The sequence below is a fragment of the Capra hircus genome, chromosome 19 (assembly GCF_001704415.2).
Source record: "Capra hircus breed San Clemente chromosome 19, ASM170441v1, whole genome shotgun sequence".
In the NCBI taxonomy this organism is placed as follows: Eukaryota; Metazoa; Chordata; class Mammalia; order Artiodactyla; family Bovidae; genus Capra; species Capra hircus.
Window position 1 is genome coordinate 41,489,476 of NC_030826.1, and position 13,379 is coordinate 41,502,854.

At 58.7% G+C, this 13,379-nt stretch overlaps 1 protein-coding gene across 3 annotated transcripts; it reads right to left on the bottom strand.

The window, feature by feature from the left end:
- Window positions 248-13,119, bottom strand: LOC102176997 (keratin, type I cytoskeletal 42). 3 transcript variants are annotated; one of them, XM_018065047.1, is made up of 10 exons: window positions 12,936-13,119; window positions 8,353-8,448; window positions 7,083-7,577; window positions 4,680-4,762; window positions 4,398-4,554; window positions 3,113-3,274; window positions 2,408-2,533; window positions 1,940-2,160; window positions 687-736; window positions 248-563 (listed from the first exon to the last, which is right to left on the bottom strand). In XM_018065047.1, the coding sequence occupies exons 1-10, from the start codon at window positions 12,975-12,977 to the stop codon at window positions 466-468; spliced, it is 1,530 nt and encodes a 509-aa protein (XP_017920536.1). In that variant the 5' UTR covers window positions 12,978-13,119; the 3' UTR covers window positions 248-465. The 3 variants fall into 3 exon arrangements, with proteins under 3 accessions (XP_017920536.1, XP_017920537.1, XP_017920538.1); XM_018065048.1 differs by lacking the exon at window positions 8,353-8,448; XM_018065049.1 differs by lacking the exons at window positions 8,353-8,448; window positions 12,936-13,119 and adding an exon at window positions 8,171-8,316.

The following is a 13,379-nucleotide window of genomic DNA, read 5'->3' on the forward strand; positions in this document are numbered from 1 at the left end:
CTCCCAGGGGCCAGCCACCGATAATGGGGGACCCAGGGACTGATTCTCAAAAACTTCCCCAACCTGGTGGACTGTCCCATCCCTCCATCCTCAAGCATCCTGCCTCCCTCCTTTGAGCCCCAGGCCCAGATGGGTTGGGAGAATAGATTGGCAGGTGACAAGCAGCCCCAAACATTTAACAAACTCTCATCACCCCTCCGTCGCTAGCCCACACTGCCCAAACCAATGACCAGACTGAATCACAGGAGACATTGAACTTCAAGCAAAGCTTTAATTGCAGTCACTGGGGCAAAGTCAGGAGGCCCCCCCTCAGCGAGGGGAGGCAGGAAGCAGACAGAGAAACACAACAGCTCTTGGGTGGTGGCCCAGACGGGCTCTCGGGGCGCGGCAGTAGCGTGCTGGGAGCTGGAGGCGATGGCTGCCCCTGGGCCCTGGAGGCTGGGCTGTTGCAGGTGGAAAGGGGCCTCAGTGGGTGGAGCGATGGACCTGCTCGCGGGAGGAGACCACCTTGCCGTCCTGGACTTCCTCCATGATGGTCCGTACCTGGCGGGTGGTCACCGTGCCTGTGGGCGGAGGGGGAGGGATATACACAGAACCTCAGGCTGGAGGCTCTCCCTGAGCCCCCCGCACAGAAGGGGCCTCAGCCTCTCCCCACCCGCCCCGGGCAGGATGGGGCAGGCTCTTACCTTCCCGGGTGGGCTGTGAGACCAGGGACGAGGAGTACTGGGTGGACAGGCTGCAGGAAGAAGGGGAGCTGTCAGCCCAGGGGTCCCAGTGGGGAGTCCAGCCCCGTGGGAGGAGGAGCAGCTGGCTAGGCCGAGGGGAGAGAAGTCCCAGGAAATCGGAGAGAAATCACAGCGGGGGGTCCACGGCAGAGAATGGCAACCACAGGGTCAGAGGGACAGGCCCAGGGGGCAGGAATAAGGAAAGCAGATACCCCAACAGGAGGCCCAGAGGCATTTTGCTGCCAACCAGGGATTTATAAGGAGAAGCTGAGTGAGTGGTTTTTTTTTTTCCGTATCCTGAAGGGCCCAACAAATAAACTTCATTAAAACAGGAGAGACTGTGGTTAGACTGCAGATGGACTTGGCCATCATCACAGAGCAAAACTCTGGAATGAGTGACTAAGCATGGAGACTCCAGGATATCCATGGCCCCTTTACACCAGGGCCTGAGCACCCTCCCAGCTCCAAACCAGAGCGCCACCCATCCTGGACAATGGGATCACCAACCAGTCACTGGAACCAGAAACCCAGTGCCATTGTTATCCATTCCTTCACGCACTTACTCAAACGTTTATTGAGTTCCGCCTACAAGGCACGCTCAGCCCCGCTTTCAGGCATCCAGCCCTGCTGTTTTTAGCTAACACATCCTATGGGTACACCATCTCCCCTCCCCCGTCCTCCACCTGCCTTTCAGCAGGTCTTCCTCCCCGGTGACTCAGACGGTAAAGAATCTGCCTGCAATGCAGGAAACCCGGGTTCAATCCCTGGGTCAGGAAGATCCCCTAGAGGAGGGCATGGCCACCCACTCCAGGATTTTCGCCTGGAGAAGTCCATGGCCAGAGGAGCCTGGAGGGCTATAGTCCATGGCGTCACAAAGAGTCTAGACATGACTGAGCGACTAACACCTTCCCTGGCCTTACTCCCTGCTCCAGCCTCCTGACAGGTCTCCCTGACCTCACCCTGTCCCCTCAGACACATTTCTCTCTCTGTAGCCCAAGTGACTGTTCTAAGATGTCTTGACAACCATACTTCTCTCTACACAAAAGCGCCCTGTTGGCTCCCCAGAACCTATACCATCTAGTGGGACCCCAGCCAGTGTTCTCTGCTTCATCTCCTGCAAGCCTCCACACCTCCTCCTGCCTCAGCTGGTGCTATCCCTCCACGGGTGAAGCCACCCCGGCCCACCAAGCACATGCGGGCTGCCCTCCACTCACTGGGCGTCCTCGCCCTCCAGCAGGCGGCGGTAGGTGGCGATCTCCTGCTCCAGCCGCGTCTTCACGTCCAGCAGCACTTGGTATTCCTGGTTCTGCCGCTCCATGTCACAGCGGAGCTCGCTCAGCTGAGCCTCAATGCTGCTGATGAGCCCCTGAAGCTGGGCCAGCTGGGCTCCATAGCGTGCCTCGGTCTCCGCCAGGCTGCCCTCCAGCGACGCTTTCTGGGGGTCAAGGTGTAGGTAACTAGGGAAACCGAGCTGGGGCCCTTCCCCACGATCGAGCCCCCAGAAGTGGGTCCCCAGGTGGTGCCCGCCTGTGGGTGCTGCCAGCATGGCAGGGTGGGAGGTGGGGCAGAGTGTGAAGAGGCAGGGCAGGGCAGGGAGCCTCTGGTTCTCCCAGCGGGGGTCCAGGAGGCGGGGCCCAACCTGGAGCGGTGGGCACAGGGCAGGGAGGGGACAGCGGCCCTACCATGCTGAGCTGGGACTGCAGCTCAATCTCCAGGTTCTGGACCGTGCGGCGCAGCTCTGTGATCTCCGTCCGGCTGCTCTGCAGGGCCTCAGTGTTGGTGGCCACCTCGCGGTTCAGCTCCTCGGTCTGGAAGGCAGGATGGGGCCCCTGGGGCTTGAGGAGGCTGGCAGAGGTGAGGCAGAGGGCAGGGGCCACACCCGAGCCCTGACCTCCCAGACCTGCCCTTCCCCCGCCCTACAGGGCCTCAGGCCCACTGGTACGCACTGGCGCTTGCAGGATTCATCTTGTCCTGCGGTCCTTTGCTTCTTCCTTACTGGGTTGCAGGCACACGTAAGGGCAGGCCCTGGCCTTTGCTCTCTGTGTGCCCATCACAGTCTGGGTGCTGCCACTGGTTGGTGTGTTGTTCTTACTGGGGGCATAGGAGTCTGCATCCAAATACACACCTGCCTACGAATTCCCGGGATTGGGGGAGTGTCTGGTGGGGTCAGGAGATCTGGCTCTGCTCCCCCTGCCCCCGTGAAGGGCCATGTGAGCTTGAGGCCTCTCTGAGCCTCATAGTCTCCCCCTGAACATGATCGTTTGGTCCCAACTGGTTTCCAAAGATCCTTCCAGCTGGGAATCCACATCTGCAAATTTTCCAGTCAGTGCTGAGCACAAAGCACAGGCATTCACACGTGTGCACACCTGCTCACGCGGGCCACCCACCTTGCTGAAGAACCAGTCCTCGGCATCCTTGCGGTTCTTCTCGGCCATCTTCTCGTACTGGTCGCGCATCTCGTTCAGGATGCGGCTCAGGTCCACGCCGGGGGCGGCGTCCATCTCCACGTTGACGTCCCCTCCCACCTGGCCTCGCAGGGCATTCATCTCCTGGGCAGAGAGGGGTACAGGAGCTCACTCAGGGCCATCCTGGGGAGAGTCCCTGGGGCTGCCTTCTCATTCTGGGAGAGATGATTGCAGAGGACAGACACAGACAAGCCAACAGCGCCTCACCCTGAAGGTGGAGATAGATGTTGTCGTGTCTCAAACGCACGTGGCTTTGGATGTCAACAATCTCCCCCAACACACACTTGGACAGTGGACTTCACCCAGCCCCAGTGCATGCTGGGGCAGGAGAGAAGGCAACTCCTGGTTATGCTGGGGGATGAGCAAGGACAGCCTCACTCCCTGCCCTGACCCCTTGCTTCGGGCCCCTACAAGCACAGGTAAAGCAGCCCCTTGCTGGTCCTGGGGGCATCAGACCTCACTAGGGAATGTGGATCTGCTCAGGGAGGCATCCCCAAAGCCGGCCTCAAAGTCAAGCAGAGCCACTTGAACTCCTGCTGTTCGGGCATTCGGCTCTCTCAGCTCAGGCCACCCCAGAGCTCTGGTGAGAAGGAAGCCACAGGGCTCATCAGCCCTCCTGCGGGGTCTTGGATCCCTACCCTTGGGATAAGCCTTGGGGTCCCTAGGAGGTGGGAGAAGTGGCAGGGTGGTGGCGGCAGAGCTGGTGCAGAAATGGCTCAGGCAGACCTGAGGGAAGACCCGCCCCTGTGCAGCCTTGGATAAATTCCTTAACCTCTCCGAGCCTCAGTCTCCTCACTGGTAAAGGGAGGAACGCGCTCCTTTCTCGCAGCGACGCTGTCAGTATCAGCTGAGATAATTGCTGTGAATCACTTGGAATGTGCTGGGCAGATGTTCCTTGCTGTTATGACTATCACTATTACAATTAACCATAATAATTAGCCGGCGTGTTCTTAGACCCATTGGCCTATTAGATGGTTAACTGCCACCACATAGCAGGCTGTGCCTCGAGGGATAGAGAAGTATCTTTCTGGAGAGAGGGCCCTCCAGGCCTCAACCAGGGCCCTCTGGGGGTCTCCCAGGGTCAGAGCCAGGAACACATCAGACACATAATTGGACGGAGAATGTGGCCTTGGCCCAGGAAGATGTGGGGAGCCCAGCCTTGCCTGTTCCCAGGCAAGTCTTTCCTGCATCCCCGAGCCAGCCTCACCTCCTCGTGGTTCTTCCGGAGGTAGGCCAGCTCCTCCTTGAGGCTCTCGATCTGCATCTCCAGGTCAGCTCTGGCCAGAGTCAGCTCGTCCAGCACCCTGCGCAGGCCGTTGATGTCGGCCTCCACGCTCATGCGCAGGTTCAGCTCCGTCTCGTACCTGGAGCGAGGGGAAGCATGAGCCGTGGAGTGCTGCGAGGACACCCTCATATGCACAGAGAGCTCTGTGGGGTGCAGAGCCGGACCGCACCAGCCCCCTGAGCCGCCTGGGAGGCCCCGACTCACTTGGTGCGGAAGTCATCGGCTGCCAGGCGGGCATTATCGATCTGCAGCACCAAGTTGGCATTGTCAATGGTGGCCGCCAGGATCTGGGGGACATGGTGGGGCTGGTGAGCAAGCATGCTTGGCAGCCCTGGGAAGGCCTTGCAACACCCCTCTGACAGCCCTTTGGATAGTGGGCTGGAGTGAGCGAGGTGAGGGCCCCTGTGGTCTCCTCACAAGGAGAGAAGGCATGATACCCAGACATGGATACCATGATGCCAGTAGAAAGACCCATATGCAATCCTCTCCCACCATGGGAGTCACTGCCCAAGCTGCCTGGACCTCACTCCATCTTCCCCAACTAAACTCACCTCTGGGCTTAGTTGCCACCTCCTCCAGGAAGCCCTCTTCCATTCCCTGAGTCTTTCCTCCCCATCATTCCTCCCCTCGGCCCATCTCTCTTACATAGTACTTCTCACAAGTGCAATTTTTTTCCATGACTTTATGTGTATTTTTCTTCTCTCCCACTGGTCTCTGTGCTCCAGAGGAACGTCGCCTTGTCTCATGCCTGTCTCATTCTGTTTGGAATCCCCAGCCCTGGGCACAGTGCCCGGCCCAAAGTCAGCCCCCAGGAAACATTAATTTAATTAAACAATTAATGAAATAGTTAATAAAGCTATGATGGGTCCCACATCAAACCTTAGGACAAGGTTTTCTTTTCCCACAGGGTTATCTGGGAGGTTCAAACGACCACAGGGGAAGGGGGAGGCTCTGGAAGGAGCAGAGCTGTCATTATTGTTGTGAGAAACACAGGAGAGAGGCTCCCGTCAAGGGCCATGGGGGAGGGGGAGGGCGAGGCCCCTGCACGCTGCCCAGAGGAAGCAGAGAGGAAGTCTTGGCAGATGAGCTGGGTAGACTTTGAAGTTTTTTAAGACTGAGGGTTGACGTGTACAAGCTGTAAGAGGGGGCAGCCCCAGGAAACTCAGGCTGGACCTCAGAGCCCACTTGAGGCCCTAAGTTCTGAAAAGGCTCCCTGGGTCAGGCTCGGTTTCCAGACTGAACCCAAAAGCCAGTTTGAACTCACCCCAAGGCCTCAGTGGGCCGGTCTACAGCCTGCAGACCTGCCCCACCTCCCACCTCCCGCTCAGGAGGCTGATGGGGCCCAGGAGGGGGTGGTGGTGCAAACGCGGAGGGGCAGTGACTCAGCGGCCTGGTGCGCATCGCGCTGGGGTCTGGGGTGAGGAGCTGGCTGACCCCAGAGCTCGGGAACACTGACTCACCAGGGCTCCCCTGGGTTCCCTGCTGCCCAGACCAAGGCCGGTATCTGATCTGGCACTCCTGTCGGTGCGGCTTCCAGGGGGCAACTGCAGGAGTTCCCTTTCTGGCCTGGGTCCCTGGCAGGAGCAGGCAAAGCCCCTCACAGGGCCACAGGCCTGGTTCTCCACCAGGAAATTGAGCGGACTGAGCCCAGGCCAGCCAGCCCCTAGCCTAGCTCTCCCCAAGCCTGGCTCTTAAACCTCTTTGACCTCTCTGCCACCTCTGGAAACTGCAGCCCTTTAGGTCCTTCCAGCCAGAAGGTTTGTGCAAAAGACCCAGGTGCGACGTCCACAGAATGCCAAGGTCATGAGTTCATAGAGATCATAGTGTGTGTGTGTGTGTGTGTGTGTGTGTGTGTTGCCTCTTCCATCAGACTAAGTTAGAGAAATTTCTCCCCTTGGGAGCTTCCAGTCTGAGTGGGAAGACACAGCTCCTTTTTTCAGGGACCACCCCACCCTCCTCCTCAAACTCTGCAAGGAGAGACAGCATCTGCCCTTAGGAAACCCCAGAGTGACCATCGTGGAAGGAGTGAGGAAGACCCAGAGCAAAAACAGCTGTGAGAATATGTCAAACTCAGTGAAATCAGCACAATGAACACAGTATAGACTGAACCTCAACGTATAGAAAGGACCCCAAGGTCTGAAGACAAAAGTCAAGTGCCATCCATCCAGGAGGACTGCCTGGAGGAGATGAGGCAGGTAGCAGGGGAGCAAACTCAGAGGAGAATGGACTAGTGAGAAGGAGACTTCCAGCCTCATCTTCCAGCAGCCACACCAAACTCGTTCCCACTTCTGTGCCTTTGTCCACACTGATCTCTATACCTGGAACATCTGCTGCTGCCCTCAAGGTTCTGAAGACTTCCTTGACCATGCCTACATCACCCACACCAAATACCCTCCCCCAGGAAGAAGGAACTCCACACAGCCTCCCTTCACGGAATGCCCTCCAGGCCTGGGGACCAGAGCTGGGTTCCAGGGCAAGTGAGAGAGTGAGTGAGTGAGTGAGTGAATGATGGAAACCTAGGCTGGAGGAGAGATGTTGGCAAAGGTCCAGAGTTGGGATGCATGAGTCGGAAGTAGATACTGAGGACAGAGGGCAGGGAGTGCCCACCTTGCTCCGAAGCTCCTCGATGGTCTTGAAGTAGTGGCTGTAGTCGCGGGCGGGCCCGGGCCCCTGCTTCTTGTACCAGTCATGGATCTTCACCTCCAGGTCTGCGTTGGCCTCCTCCAGGGCGCGCACCTTCTCCAGGTAGGAGGCCAGGCGGTCATTGAGGTTCTGCATGGTCTCCTTCTCACTGCCCCCCAGCAAGTTGTCGGCCATGCCAAAGCTGGAGCCGAAGCCCCCGCCCAGGTTGCAGGTGTAGCCCCCGCCATAGCTGCCCCCCAAGCCCATGGAGAAGCGGGATGAGGACATGGACATATTGCCAGAGCTGCCGACTCCCAGGAGGCTGGGGGCCCGGCAAGCACCCCCAACACGGATGGAGGACATCCGAGAGAAGCCCCCACTGGGCATACACAGGCCCTTGACAGAGCCAGAGGTGGAAATCTGGCGGATGCTGGTGGCGGTGGCAGTCATGACGTCCACAAGTCGAGCGCAGGGTCTGGTCTGGACAGAGACCCCGGGCAGCCCTTTATAGCCGGACTAAAGCGGGGCTGGGCCCCTGGCCCTTGAAGTCGGAGCCAAAACCCCAGCCGTGTAATTTGCTTCTGTAAAAGCCGCCCAGGGCCTGGGGCTCAGGCTGGACACCCGAGTGCCTCCCCCGGCCCCCTCCCCTGCCCAAGCCTGGCCTGGGCACGATGGCCTCTTAGTCGCCATTGTCTGTTAGAAACAAAGGTAGTGTTGGAGCCGCAGCCCCGGGGGGAGGGTGATCTTCCATCCTCAACCGCAATTAGGCAGCTGAGCTCATTCTTGGGGGAGTCCAGAGAACCCAACCCTGGGAGCCAGAAAGGGCCTGGGACAAGGCTCCACAGGCCCGGAGCCTGGGGCTGCTCTGGCCCCCCACCCAGCATTCTTGGATCCCAGGGAGAGGGTGGAGAGATCCAGGGGGACACCCTCCCCCACCCCTTACAGTGGGAGCAAGTCAGCCTCTGACCTAGGGGAGGCCCCAGCTCTCCTGGGATTACTTCCAGCCTGTGCAGGAGACTCAGTCCCTCACCAGGGGGCTGCCCTATCTGACAGGAACACTCACAGCTGCTGACCTGAGGGAACCCTGGATTCAAGCCTGTCAGGAAGTCAGTTCACTGCCCCGGTTGCCTCATTTGCAAAATGGGGTAACTCCTGCTTCCCAGGGTCTTTGTGGGAATGAGTCAAGCGGAGGCCGAGGGAGAGAGGGAATCAGAGAATTGGTTAAAGTGACCGCCCCTGCTCACCCTACCAGTACCTGTGGAAAGATGCCCCCAAAGGGCCCCCAGAGGAGGCGCTGAGCGCAGGAGAGGCAGGACCTGCCGGGCAGCCGCACCCTGGGGAAGGGCGGCCCCTGCAAGGAAAAAGCACAAGCCCACATCCTGGCGGCTGGCACCCGCCCGCTCCCAGCCAGGAGATTAGCAGCCTAATCTCCGCGGTGCTAATGATTTAGGTTCTGCCAGGACCCTGGCGTCTGTGTCTGCACGGGGCCTGTCTGAATGAGAAGCTTCCAGGGGTGGAGGGAGGCACGTGGGTGGCCTGGGCTCTGGGCCCACACACACGGGGACAGGGAGGGAGTCCGGGTTCCATTTAGATCAGAGCTGGTGTGCTGAGGCCAGACTGCTGGAAGGACTTCCTGCCCAGAAAGTGGGTGGCCTCGCACGCAAGGGTGTCTCCTTGGTGGAGAGTGGGGACTGCACAGGCTGCTGAGAGGAGACAACCAGAGTTGATTCTGCTCTCACCATGACTGTAAAGTCTGGGGGTTCCCAGCGTTCCTGGGAGTAGGGAGCAGGGTCTCAAGGTCAAGAATAGGGGGCAAGGTCAGAACACCAGGTCTTTTCCACGATATCTGGGAGGACTGCCTGCTACTCCAAGACAGGCTGGGGAAGGGAACAAACAGAACCTGGGGTCACCTAAGTGGCTCAGAGGCCAGCCTTGCACCAGCCACTCACCCCCAGAGAAAGAGCTTCCCCTCCCCGCTGGAGCCACCCTCCCAGGAACCCCTCTCCCCCAGCAGCTGACTGCCCTTCTCTGTCCAGACAGGCCTCCCTAAGTTCAGAGAAGTGAATATGAAGCAGAGCTAGCAGCCTGGAGAGGGGGCCAGGCCACAGGGCACCCACCACCCACCCTCTGCCTCTCCAGAGCCTGCATCCCACCTCCAAAGTACCCAGACGTTAGCCTTAAAGCCCAGTTTGAAGGGACAGAGAGTTTCCTAAACTTCTTTTCTCGAAAATCACCAAGGCCCCACAATCACCCCGTCACTCTACCCGTTCCCCTGCTGACATCAGGCTGTGCGCCAAGGGCAGGACCTAGGTTTCCCCACACCAGTGACTCCCAGGCCCTGTGCCTCTGGCCTTTGCAGACTCTGCCACTGTTGGAGCCCCCCTCCACTTCTGTGCCCACCTCAGCCCAGAAAGGCCTCACTTGCAGAAGGACAGGCCCAGCTCAGCCCTTCTCCCCAGGTGGAGGGGCAGAGACAGACCCCAGGAAGGTCTCCCTGGCTCTCTGGAGAGTGTGGCCATCCTTGAGAGACCTAAGAAGACCCAGACATGCTTCCTTCATGGCTCCGGACAGCCCTTGCCGGATCTCCCCAATGACGCCATGAGGAAGCCGAGGCCCAGGGTTTCTCAGCAGCCGGCAGGCAGTAGGCAGGGCCTGAAGCCAAGGCCCAAGCAGTGCCCACTCTCCGTGCCAGGCAAGGAAGGAAGGCCTGGCAGGAGCCGAGGTCCTCTCAGCCGTGACTCCGCCTGCCCGGGCCTGTCCTCCACCCCCAGCAGGGAGAGGCCCCTGGCAGCCGGAGGGGCAGCGCCAGGCCCACACCCCCTGCAGGTGTCAGCAGCTTGGCCCAGAGGCGGAAGAAGAGAGGAAAGGGAGGAGGCAGTCCAGCCCCAGAGGCCGCTGGGAATCCAGAACAGCAGAAAGGGGACAGCAGGAAGAGACCCCGGGGAGACGGTTAATCCCCCCAGGGTCCCCACGCCAGCCCCGGGCTTGACCAAACCTACAGGCCCTGGGTCTCCTCTCCAGAGGTTGCTGAAGAGCCCATGCGTTCTCGACATGAGTAGCACAGGCCTGTCTCAGACTCGAGCAGGACTAGGGTATGCGGGGAGGGTCCCTGGGACTACACCCACCCTATGGTGTTGGTGGAAGGCGCAAGGTGATCTGGGGGCCCCGTATGCAGTTGATGTTCAACAGATGCATATCAGGACTTCACTGGTGGGCCAGTGGTCCGCCTGCCAATGCAGGGGACACAGGTTCGATCCCTGGTCTGGGAACTAAGACCCCACACTGATGTTGTTGTTCAGTTGCTGAGTTGTGTCCGACTCCATGCCACGGGGCAACTAAGCCAGCACGACACAGCTACTGAGCTCGAGCTCTAGAGCCTGTGCTCTGCAACAAGAGAAGCCACCGCAATGAGAAACCCACACACCGCAACTAGAGAATAGCCCCCACTCGCCACAACTAGAGAAAACCTGAGCACAGCAATGAAGACCCAGCACAGCCAAGAATAAATGTTAAAAATACACATATTTTTATCAAAAAATCGATGCATATTGATGGTGACAAACATCTTGCCACATCAGCCCACCTGACCTTGGCTCCTACCGACCCCCCAAGCATTAACTGTCGCCCTCCTAGGACAGTGCCCACCCCACCCAGAACCCAGAACACAGCATGTATGCAGCAGGTGCTCTGTAAGTGTTCACTGAGTTGTTAGGAACGAGGACTCTGGACCATGACGAGGGTGGAAGACAGGGACCCAGGAAGGGACTACATGGCCACCTACATTCCCTCCAAGGAAAGAGTCCATATCGGGTGAGGTTGGGGAAGTGAGAGGCCCAGGATGTGGGGGTGGGCTCCCAGCTGGCACCTTGGCTTGACTGATGAAGAGAACACCCCAAATCCTTGAGGGTTCTCGAAGACCCTACACCCAGAGCCCGGCCACCAGGGCCTGTCAGCTTGCTTCCTCACAGACCCTGAGCCCCTCTCACTTGCGGGGACCTCGCCCAGGATGGACTACACAGGGTCACCAAGGATGCCCTACCCCTTACCTCACCCCGAGCAACCCCACCCCTGGCCAGGAAGTGCACCCTCGCCCCGCCATGCTTGCCCTCAGGTGGAATCCTCTTCTTTTCTGTTTCCTCAGCCTCTCTCCTGAGGCCCCAGGGCCGCCCTGCCCAGATCCACCCGCTAATGATTTGTGTCTGGCTCCAAAGAAGGCCCCACCCTCCGACTCCCCGGCAGCCAGGGGAGATGCGAACAATCTGGGCCCTCAGGAGGCATCCAATTAGGAGAGTCAGAGGCAGGGGGTTCCTCCAGTGCCCCCACACATACCAGAAGTCCCCAGGTGCTCCCTTCCCCCATAACTGGTTTCCAGGGAACATGCTCCCAGGGTACACCCAGGTTGGGAATCAGCCACCTGGGATACCGCGTCTTTTCAGGCAAAGCTACATCAGCTGTCCAGAGCCCTGTCCCAGCAAGAGCCAGAGGCCTCAGTGCCCAGAACAGGAGGAGAGGGCAAGGGAGGCTCCAAACCGATAGGAACGGATGGGGAGGAGGTCCAGTAAGGGGAGCCAGAGTGGGGCACAGGTGGGAACCCTTGCTGCTTCTGAGGCTGGAAGAGTCCAGCTTGAGAGGACCAGCTTCTCCCCTCTGCCCCCCCTTTCTTTCCCCTATCCACCCTTCTCCTTCCTTGGCCTGAGGTAGCTAGAGGAGAGGATGAGAAGGCAACAGGTCAGGGGGGTCCCCTTTAAGGCCCAGGGCTCATCCCCTCTCCCCTTTGCCCTGAAGGCTGAAGGGGACCTGAGGACCTGCGGGAACCAACTCAGAAATCCCAAAGGAACTCCAGACTGCCCACCCTCAAGACCCCAGCCTCCCAGGCCCCCAGGCCCTGCCCCACCTGCCCACTCAACTCTCCATGCCCTGCGAGACTGGTTCCTCCTGGATTAATCCACCCTTACTGGTCCCTGCTCTTCAACACTCTCAAGTGATTTCCTCCAGGGGATGTGTGGCCCAGGCTCCCTGAGAAAGAGGCTTCATCTCCCCCGTCAGAGTGGATGCTTCCTAGGGTAAATGTTCTGTCTCCCCACTCAGACTGGGAGCTCACTCCGGTGGGGCACTGAGTCTCACCCATGTGATGCTCTGAGCTTGGTGTCTCCTTCCTCCCAGCTAACACCACTGGTGGGAAGAGGGTCTCTTGGTTCTTCAATCACCTATACCGCACGCATCCTCAGTCGCTCAGTCATATCCGACTCTTTGCAACCCCATGAACTATAGCCCACCAGGCTCCTCTCTTCATGGGATTCTCCATGCAAGAATACTGACTTGAGTTGCCATTTCCACCTCCCCACCTCCAGGGGATCTTCCCAACCCAGGGATCGAACTCGGGTCTCCTGCCTCTAGTTCCTTGGCAGGCAGATTCTTTACCACTGGGCCTCCTCTGATCACCCAGCCCACCACAAGACGATGCACACGACTTACCAACAAGAAAGGGGAGAAGCACAGCTGTGCAGAGGCCTGGGCCCCATGGACTACTCTGTTCCACACGAGGCCCCCAACTGCTCTTCCCCATTAAAACCTGCCCCAAGCTGGCAGCTTCACAGCCCTCTGGTCCTGCCTCTGCCTCAAAACCCAGGCCCTGGGCTTGTTGTTCAACATTTCAGGTGTGATTCATTTTCTCCAGTAAGGTTTTGTTGGAGAGGAATCACAGCCCCTAATCTTCTCAACCCCCATGATCACTATTCCACCCCTTATGGAAAGAGCTCACTTGGGAGGCCAACTCCAGGAGCCTGGATCGATGCAGACTCTGCTGTGGACAAGTCACAACCCTTCTCTCAGCCTCACCTGCAAAATGAGGCTACTTGGTTTCCATGACAAACTCTTCATGAGGCTGACATGAGGCAGCGGCTGGCCTCAGGCCTTGTGCACACTAGGGATTTGGAAGGATCAGCGACTCCCAAGCTGGCTGGGTGAAGGCTCCCAGGGTAAGAGGTAACCCTTCCCTCTGCTAGGCAGATGTGCCCGTCCTAACTTCCAGAACTGTGTACATTATATGGCAAAAGAGACTTTGCAGGTGTGATTAAGTTAAGGAATTTGCATTCCTTAACTGGAATTTTCTGGATTTCCTGGTTGGGCCCAATATAATCACGTGCATGAGTGCTAAGTCACTTCACTCATGTCCAACTCTTTGTGATCCCATGGACCATAGCCCGCCAGGCCCCTCTGTCCATGGGATTTCCCAGGCAAGAATACCAGAGTGGGTTACCATTTCCTACCTCAGGGTGTCTT

Bases quoted from the DNA above. Each gene is read 5' to 3' on its own strand.
- LOC102176997 (XM_018065047.1), bottom strand. From the start codon at position 12,977: ATGAAGAGTTTGTCATGGAAACCAAGTAGCCTCATTTTGCAG. The intron at 8,449-12,935 runs GTGAGGCTGAGA...TTTTCCTTGCAG, and splicing joins CAAGTAGCCTCATTTTGCAG to GGGCCGCCCTTCCCCAGGGT. The intron at 4,555-4,679 runs GTGAGTCGGGGC...CCCTCGCTCCAG, and splicing joins GCCGATGACTTCCGCACCAA to GTACGAGACGGAGCTGAACC.